The 10147-nt window shown below is 43.0% G+C and overlaps 1 protein-coding gene across 4 annotated transcripts in view; it reads right to left on the bottom strand.

The window, feature by feature from the left end:
• Positions 1 to 5469: 5469 nt before the first annotated feature.
• rai1 (retinoic acid induced 1) overlaps positions 5470 to 10147 on the bottom strand; it is a 40960-nt gene continuing 36282 nt past the window's right edge. For 3 of the 4 annotated variants that reach the window (XM_028986160.1, XM_028986161.1, XM_028986159.1), the window contains 3 exons: positions 7003 to 7096; positions 6833 to 6882; positions 5470 to 6225 (listed from right to left, as the gene is read on the bottom strand). In XM_028986160.1, the coding sequence (XP_028841993.1) occupies positions 6217 to 6225; positions 6833 to 6882; positions 7003 to 7096 (153 nt within the window). In that variant the 3' untranslated portion in view covers positions 5470 to 6216. The remainder of the gene's footprint in view (positions 6226 to 6832; positions 6883 to 7002; positions 7097 to 10147) is intronic. The other variant, XM_028986162.1, reaches the window with a different exon arrangement.

Below are 10147 nucleotides of genomic sequence, written 5' to 3' on the forward strand. Positions count from 1 at the left end.
AAATGCACTGAGGATGTAACAGTCACCAAAACCATCACTGTCCGTGCCAACCAAAAGCCATGGATGACAAGATGAGGTGAGCCTGAAGACAGCTAGGGCCAACCTTTCCCGTGGCATCATAGAGGCTAAGCGACAGTACTCCAGAGGAATATCTCGTCGCTTCAAAGACAGCAGAGACACACGGAGCCTGTGGCGGGGCATACAGACCATCATGGATTACAAGCCCCCTCCACAGACCTGTGATAGCACCATCTCCCTGCTGAACGAGCTGAACACCTTTTTTGCTGACTTTGAAGTGAAAAACAGCACAGAAGACCCCACCCCCTCCTGGTGACCAGGTGTTGACTCTGTCCCCGGACAGTGTGAGGAGATCCCTCAGCAGGATCAACGCTCGCAAAGCTCTGGGTCCTGACAACATTCCTGGTGGTGTACTGAAGGACTGTGCAGTGGAACTCACTGATGTCTTCACAGACATCTTTAACATCTCTCTCTCCCAGGCTGTTGTCCCCACCTGTTTAAAAGAAACCACAATCATTCCGGTGCCAAAAAAAGTCATCTCCTTCCTGCTTTAATGACTACCGTCCAATTGCACTTACCCCCATCCTCATGAAGTGCTTTGAACGGCTAGTCATGAAGCACATTAAGTCTGTCCTTCCCCCCTCACTGGACCCCTTCCAGTTTGCATATCGGCCCAACCGCTCAACCGATGATGCCATCTCCACTGCACTCCACTCAGCACTCACACATCTGGACAAAAAAGACTCATATGTCCGAATGCTGTTCATAGACTTCAGTTCAGCACTTAACACTATAATCCCACAACAGCTCACACAAAAACTGATCCAGCTGGGGCTCAACACCTCACTGTGTAACTGGCTGTTGGACTTCCTCACAGGAAGACCACAAGCAGTACGGGTTGGCAGTAACACATCCAGCACCATCATTCTAAACACAGGGGCCCCTCAGGGATGTGTGCTGAGCCCCCTTCTCTTCACTCTGCTGACCCATGACTGCACTCCGTCACACTGCTCCAACCTCTTCATCAAGTTTGCGGATGACACGACTGTGGTGGGACTCATTAATAACAGGGATGAGTCTAACTACAGAAGCGAGGTGAGCCGCCTGGCCACGTGGTGCGGAGACAACAATCTCTCTCTGAATGTGGAGAAGACGAAATAGATTGTTGTTGACTTCAGGAGAGGAAATACTCAGCATGCTCCTCTGACCATCAACGGTGCATCTGTGGAGAGAGTGAGCAGCACCAAGTTCCTGGGTGTGCATATCACTGAGGATCTCTCCTGGACAAATAACACCACTGCACTGGCCAAGAAAGCACAGCAGCGTCTATACTTCCTCCACAAACTAAGAAGAGCAAGAGCACCAGCCCCCATCATGTACACATTCTACCGAGGAACCATCGAGAGCATCCTGTCTAGCTGCATCACTGTGTGGTTTGGAGCCTGCACTGCGGCCTGCCAAAAAACTCTCCAACGCATAGTCAGAGCAGCTGAGAGAATCATCGCCGTCCCTCTCCCCTCCCTCCAAGACATCTACAGCACACGTCTCACAAAAAAAGCCCTCTGCATAGCAGCCGATCCCACCCACCCAATGCAAACCTTCTTCAGCCTGCTGCTATCAGGGAGGAGACTTCGGAGTCTCCAGGCCAGGACCAGCACACTGAAGGACAGCTTCACCCATCAGGCGGTCAGAAAGCTCAACTCTCTCCCAGCTCTGCCCCCACTCCCCTCACTCCCCTCTTCCGCTCCACAAACTCTCTGAACTCTAACACAAACACACACACAAACTGACCGTGCACCAGTCATTCTGTGCAGCATTGGTCTGCCAACTACCTCACTTTGTCACTTTTACACTTGTGTGGTCTAATGGCATCGACACCCTATATCAGGTGTGCATAATTATTAGGCAACTTCCTTTCCTTTGGCAAAATGGGTCAAAAGAAGGACTTGACAGGCTCAGAAAAGTCAAAAATAGTGAGATATCTTGCAGAGGGATGCAGCACTCTTAAAATTGCAAAGCTTCTGAAGTGTGATCATCGAACAATCAAGCGTTTCATTCAAAATAGTCAACAGGGTCGCAAGAAGCGTGTGGAAAAACCAAGGCGCAAAATAACTGCCCATGAACTGAGAAAAGTCAAGCGTGCAGCTGCCAAGATGCCACTTGCCACCAGTTTGGCCATATTTCAGAGCTGCAACATCACTGGAGTGCCCAAAAGCACAAGGTGTGCAATACTCAGAGACATTGCCAAGGTAAGAAAGGCTGAAAGACGACCACCACTGAACAAGACACACAAGCTGAAACGTAAAGACTGGGCCAAGAAATATCTCAAGACTGATTTTTCTAAGGTTTTATGGACTGATGAGTCTGTATGGGCCAGATGGATGGGCCCGTGGCTGGATTGGTAAAGGGCAGAGAGCTCCAGTCCGACTGAGACGCCAGCAAGGAGGAGGTGGAGTACTGGTTTGGGCTGGTATCATCAAAGATGAGCTTGTGGGGCTTTTGGGGTTGAGGATGGAGTCAAGCTCAACTCCCAGTCCTACTGCCAAGCAGTGGTACAGGAAGAAGTCTGCATCCTTCAAGAAAAACATGATTTTCATGCAGGACAATGCTCCATCACACATGTCCAAGTACTCCACAGCGTGGCTGGCAAGAAAGGGTATAAAAGAAGAAAAACTAATGACATGGCCTCCTTGTTCCATCATTAAATGTGAGATTTACAAGGAGGAAAAACAGTACACCTCTCTGAACAGTGTCTGGGAGGCTGTGGTTGCTGCTGCACGCAATGTTGATGGTGAACAGATCAAAACACTGACAGAATCCATGGATGGCAGGCTTTTGAGTGTCCTTGCAAAGAAAGGTGGCTATATTGGTCGCTGATTTGTTTTTGTATGTCAGAAATTTTTGTGAATGTGGAGATGTTATATTGGTTTCACTGGTAAAAATAAATAATTGAAATGGGTATATATTTGTTTTTTGTTAAATTGCCTAATAATTATGCACAGTAATAGTCACCTGCACACACAGATATCCCCCTAAAATAGCTAAAAATAAAAACAAACTAAAAACTACTTCCAAAAACATTCAGCTTTGATATTAATGAGTTTTTTGGGTTCATTGAGAACATGGTTGTTGTTCAATAATAAAATTATTCCTCAAAAATACAATTTGCCTAATAATTCTGCACTCCCTGTAATTTTCTTAATCTATATTAATCTCACTGTCATCTTGGAATTAATCTAGATAAATCTGGAGTATGCAAAATTAATTCTAGATTCTAGATTAATCTACATTAATCTACATTAGATTAATCCAGATTAAAATGGCTCATTTGAATTCTGCCGAAGGCATTCAGAATATGTGTGCTACCCAAATAATGACTAAAAGTAAGTATTTGAGAATGGGTTTCTCAAGCCAGGTGGTGCATTAGACCAGGGGCTCATCTCCTGTTTCCAAAATGCATCATAAACTGCTTGAGAAAGCTGTTCTACTATGATAATTGGTGATGAAAATAAATTATGTTCAATAAGATGTACTTGTGTTTACCAACTGTTTATTCGGTTAAATAGCTGCATCCATGTTACCACGTCACATTTGATGTGGTAATTTCAAATTACCAATCAAATTAACATAGTAGAATTCTGCTGTGAATTATGTGGATTATGTGAATTATTTCGCACTGCTCGGCAGGGCTGGCCATGTGACTTGCAGTGTATGCACAAACAGCATTGCTGTGCAAGAATTCCCTCAGTAATGCTGCAGTAGTTAGCCGCTGGAAATGTCTAGTTCTCTGTTACTGTCATTTGTTGGTAACTCATCACTAACTCACTGTTTCTCTTTTCTCTATCCTTCACCATACACTCCACTGATAATGGTATATCCTGCCTGGGGAGTTTCCTATTTCGGAATGATCACATGCTATGGTCGACCTCCATGGCCTGTCCTACTTGGCCATCTGCTGACCCCATCTAATAGTCATCTGCTGGGACTAATATAATACACTACCTGGAAGCTAATTCATTATACACAAGTGGACTGCAATAACCTTCATATGCCATAATTTTATTGGATATATTTCACTGTAATCCAGTGCTGACCAGAGGAAGGTTCCCCCTTACTGAGTCTAAATTCTTCTCAAGGTTTTCTTCCTGCTGGAGGGAGTTTTTCCTTGCCACTGTTGCCTCTGGCTTGCTCACCTGAGGATTTGAGAAAATCAGAATGTGAATGTAACTGTGTGGCTGAAACCTTTTGACTCACTCACTCATTTTCAATAAACACCTATCGGGGGTCACAGCCACTGGAGCCCATCCTGCAAACACCACACACTCACACCTACAGACTAGTTAGACTCACCAGTGTGCACACCCCAGTGTGCATGGGCAATGGGAGGAAACTGCAGAACTCTGCATTCAGACTCACAACCTTGGGGGTGGCACCATATTGCCAGGCCATTACATTCACTAGAAATGGTCGATCAGGCAGAAAGTTCAGATAGGCATGTACCTGACCCCATGGAGGAGGAGGAGCGAATGCTTTATACGTTCAAATGTTATGTTCATGTTAATATTATTAATGTTAATGCTGACATGAAAAATGGAATTCACAAATTCATCACCCTAATGAACAACTGTTTTAAATATTTGTTTATTTTATATAAATATATAGAAAGCATTAATGTACTGTTATGTAGTGTAAGGGAATACATTTACACCAGTGTATTTAGTATTCTGCCATCAGTACTCTTTCGAGAGTTAGAACATTTTTAATTCTGCCATTCTGTAAGGCATGAATCATGAAAAAAGCTAAGGAAATATTGGGCCAGAAGGGACCAATCAGCCCACATTTATAAGAGTGGAGGCTCAAAAAGTCTTCTATAAAAACATATAAGTATAAAAATGGAAATCTTCAGTTCTTGTTAATCAGTTTGGAAAAGTAATAAAACTATATATGCTTTGTGGACGGCCATTACAAAACAAAATTTGCCAATTTTGACACACTATATTTGGATAAACAGCTTCCCTTATCCAGCGCAACTTAAAATCAGTAGTTACAGGAGACACTCCCTGGAGACACTTGGGATTTGAACCTGTGACTTTGTGGGCTTGGTGTGTTACACACTAGGCTATTCTGCCACCACCACCTGAGAACCTTTACTTCTGAACCATGGACCATTAGCAACATTAGTTTTACACAATGAATTTTCTTCTACACTTTTTTTAGGTCCGGTTTAGGCATCAGCAGAGACCATGAATTATAAAAAATTTCAAGTTGTATTGGACCCTATGAGCGATGTAAATAATGCACAATAACAAAATATGTTTTTTCTACAAGTGATCCAATGAAGTTGTATGTAAATATTTGGAAGGGGTGATATATTCCAATGCTGCTCACATCCCTGTTTAAGGCTAAAGCAAGATTGTGAGTGATGACAGATTCAGGGTGAAACACATTAGGCCATGTTAATGAATCTGTTTTTAATAATAGGCAATAACATAATGTTTTATATAAAATAAATATCTCTAAGAAATACTATACACAATTATAATAATACATCACATCTTACATTTAAACAGCTTCAAATACTTATATACACGATTAATCATAGTAGCAAGTCAAATATGGTGCAGTGAGAATCATAAATTACTTTACTCAGTTAAACCATAGACTTCATAGTGACAGACATGATCCAGATTTCTGTAGATACCAGCACTGACATTCACAGCAGGGACAGACAGTGTTTGTGGATAAGGCTGATGTCCAAATAGAATGAATAAATAAATTAATAAAAAGTTTTACATTAAAAGTATTTTTGGAACAGTGTGAGGACAATGCAAGTTTTCTCTTTTATTTTTCTCCTAACATAAACACAATTAAACATGTCCAGTAGGTTTTTGATGCATCTGTACACAGCTTTGTAAGTCTGAATACATTTTCAGAAATAGAGTTGAAACAGGAACCTGGGACAGAAATCAAACTCATAGTTTATGATTTTCCAGATACTTTCTCCAGCGGTAGATCAGAGAAAGACTCCCAGAAAGGTAGGCGATGTTGAGTTGGATTGAGTTGGTCCAGCCCTTTCCACCAGGGGCCAGTATTGCTACAGGTTGTATCTCTGCTCCCACAAACTCCCATTTGTGTTGGCAGGAAGGGTGGTTCATTGGCAGGGCGAATGTCTGAATGGGTGGGTGTCTGAGATACTGGTCACAATGCCTGAAAAAAATCAACGAAACTGGAGTAAAAGACTATAGAATCACAGCAAGTGCTGAAAACCATCCTCACCTTTCAGACATACATTTAGTGATTGACTGAGAACATAGTGTTGAACAATACAGAAAGATTAAAGGGTGAGTATGTATGTTTGTGTATGTTTATGTGTGAACATTGCAGCTAAACCAACAAAACACTCAGACTTGTGTGCCATTACCTCTAAAAAGAAGAAGATGATGTTACCAGGGATGTAAACAAACCTGTACTCTCAAAACCTAAATTTTCCATTGTACCAGGCCAGAGTAAACTGTTCTTCTACTTCATTCTCTTCATTATATGAGAGGAGGAAAGGGGAGCTGTTGCTGCCGCTGCTTCATCATTGTGCCACTTTTACATGTCCTGACCTGCTGCTGCTGCTGCCACCACACCAGGATGCAGGGACTGCACAACTTTGCCAACCCAGAACACACCTCTTTTGTTTAATCAGTACTGTGGTAAAGGACCTTTAGAAAACTTCAATTACAGAAGCAGTGCTAAGTGATGGAGTAGATGGAATGTTTCTGTAACTGAGGTTATTGGAGCACACATGCTCGACATACACATTTCTCACCTTGTGTTCTGGACATTTCATTGAAAAGTTGTCCTCTAAGAACAAGCAGCCTGTCATGATAAGGACACAGACATGCAGACAAATTAAACCTGGCTCATACCGACACAGTACTGATCTCCTACTTGAAACTGAACGGATGAAACCTCAGTCAGTTATTCTGAACAACATACCCAGCTCTTTGGCGCAAATGTAGTGATATTTCTGGGTGCAGCCCTTCCAGTAGCAGCAGACTGATGCACCCACACTCTGGCACTTTAAGCAGTTCTGTAATGAGATAAGGGGAAACATCTTCCACAAACAGGACTATCACAGTACACAGCTTTCCATGACCAAGATTCATAGGAAAATAAGTAAAAAAGAATAATGGAATTGATAAGGTGTGAATCATGATGTTGTGTGGTTGTCATTTTTATCAGGGCTAACTAATTAATTGCACATTTACAGTGAATTAATCATGATTAATTCTTAAGACCCAAAGCCTATGTGAACCATTTATAACATGGTACTGTATGCATTAAAATATTTTTATCTGCAGCTTTGTTAATTGTGTTAATTTATTTTAACATAATAAATAGATCCAGCAATTATTGTGTTTGTACAGAACAAGGCTTGTACGTAATAAAAGAAAATTAAGAAACACCTGCACAATGAGACAAGTATGACTCAGGAGACAACATTGTCTTGTCATAAGTCAGGCGATATATTAAGCATGTTTCCACTGTATGATCAACTACAGAACAGAAAGTTCTACTTATAAAGGAATCATATTGAAGGTTAATGACCTAGCTTGATAGAAAGAGGTGTAGTGATTATGCGCATGAGGTCTGAAAGTGTGTTCCGTGATGGTATCCGGTGCATACCTTTAAAATACTATGCAATAAAAATGGCCATTTGTAGTGTAATATCAGCATTAGAATATGAATTCGCTGCAATCTTGGTTCCAAGATGCTGCTTTTTTTTGTACTTTTATGTTTTTCAGTGCACTGAAAAAACACATGGACATCCATGTATATAATAGGAAAAAACTCTTCCAACTTTGACGTCCTGCTAACCTATAGGATGACTTAAGTAAACAACTGCATGCGCTCAGACTGCTGCAAAGACCAGGCCACCAGGACCTGGTGTCACCTGATACTGGTGCCCGAGGGAAATTCCACCGCAAGCGGTGTGCGCAAGCAGGAGTCATTTCTGCTCTTCAGGACTGTTTTGAGTGCACTGACTGGCAAATGTTTAGGGAGGCTGCAACCAACGACCATCAACTTGAAGGAGTACATGTCATCATGAAAAAGCTATATCAGCAAATGTAAAGATGATGTTACAGTCTTCAAGTTGATCAAGATCACACAAGAAGATGTGGATGACTGCAGAGGCACTGCTCAAAGCTTGAGACTACTTGAGACATCTTGTCTTCGGGAAGGGTTAAAGCGAGGGCCAAATTGCCTTGAGCCATTTGAGCAGCAAAGTGTGCGCACAGGCAGATAATCCACAGCCACTTCCAGGACACATGGCCTGTGATAGTGACCCCTCCCTACAAGATGCACTGAATGACTTCTAAACATGATTCGACACACAGAACAATGTGACTGAGGAAATCCAACCCTCCTTTCAGTGATCAGGTGCTGTGTTTAACCATGGTGGATGTGAGGAAAACTCAGAGTTAACTCACGAAAGGCTGCTGTACCAGACAATATACCTGGAAGAGTACTCAGGGAATGTGCAGTCCAGCTGGCAGATGTTCTCACTGACATCTTCAACATCTCACTGAGCACCGCTGTCGTTCCAACGTGTCTCAAGGTCACCACCTGGTGCTCATGCCAAAGAAGTCCTCAGTGTCATGTCAATGACTATCGTTCCGTTGCACTTACACCCATCATGATGAAGTGCTTCGAGAGGCTGGTCATGAAACATATGAAGGCCCTGCTGCCCTCCACAATGGACCCACTGCAATCCACCTATCATCCGAACTGCTCCATGGACGATGCCATTGCCACCACCCTTCATCTGACCCTTACCCACCTGGACAATAAGGACACATGCATAGACTTCAGTTCAGCATTCAACACCATAATTCCTAAGCACCTGGTCGAGAAGCTGAGCCTGCTTGGCCTGAACACCACCCTCTGCAACTGGATGGTGAACTGGATTCATGATGTGCAGTGATAAACAACCACATCATCAAGATCACCAATGACACAACCGTGATGGGTCTCATCAGTAAGAACGATATGTCAGTGAGTTGATTGTAGACTTCAGAAGTGAACGGAGGGACCACTCCCCACTGAACATTGATGGATCATGTGTGGAGATAAACATCTTGGATGGATCATGTTTGGATATAACATAAAGTTATCTCCTAGACTGTCAACACCAGCTCAACAGCCAAGAAAGCACAGCAGCATCTTTACATCCCGAGGAGGCTGAGGAAAATCCATCTCCCAGAACCCATCCTCACCACCTTCTATAGAGGGACTTCTTCCACCCAACCTAACTGTCTTCTACAGGGAGTGCAGAATTATTAGGCAAATGAGTATTTTGTCCACATCATCCTCTTCATGCATGTTGTCTTACTCCAAGCTGTATAGGCTCGAAAGCCTACTACCAATTAAGCATATTAGGTGATGTGCATCTCTGTAATGAGAAGGGGTGTGGTCTAATGACATCGACACCCTATATCAGGTGTGCATAATTATTAGGCAACTTCCTTTCCTTTGGCAAAATGGGTCAAAAGAAGGACTTGACAGGCTCAGAAAAGTCAAAAATAGTGATATATCTTGCAGCAGGTCAACAGGGTCGCAAGAAGCGTGTGGAAAAACCAAGGTGCAAAATAACTGCCCATGAACTGAGAAAAGTCAAGCGTGCAGCTGCCAAGATGCCACTTGCCACCAGTTTGGCCATATTTCAGAGCTGCAACATCACTGGAGTGCCCAAAAGCACAAGGTGTGCAATACTCAGAGACATGGCCAAGGTAAGAAAGGCTGAAAGACGACCACCACCGAACAAGACACACAAGCTGGAACGTAAAGACTGGGCCAAGAAAAATCTCAAGACTGATTTTTCTAAGGTTTTATGGACTGATGAAATGAGAGTGAGTCTTGATGGGCCAGATGGATGGGCCTGTGGCTGGATTGGTAAAGGGCAGAGAGCTCCAGTCCGACTCAGACGCCAGCAAGGTGGAGGTGGAGTACTGGTTTGGGCTGGTATCATCAAAGATGAGCTTGTAGGGCCTTTTTGGGTTGAGGATGGAGTCAAGCTCAACTCCCAGTCCCACTGCCAGTTTCTGGAAGACACCTTCTTCAAGCAGTGGTACAGGAAGAA

This window comes from Denticeps clupeoides, chromosome 7 (assembly GCF_900700375.1).
Source record: "Denticeps clupeoides chromosome 7, fDenClu1.1, whole genome shotgun sequence".
NCBI classification, from domain to species: Eukaryota; Metazoa; Chordata; class Actinopteri; order Clupeiformes; family Denticipitidae; genus Denticeps; species Denticeps clupeoides.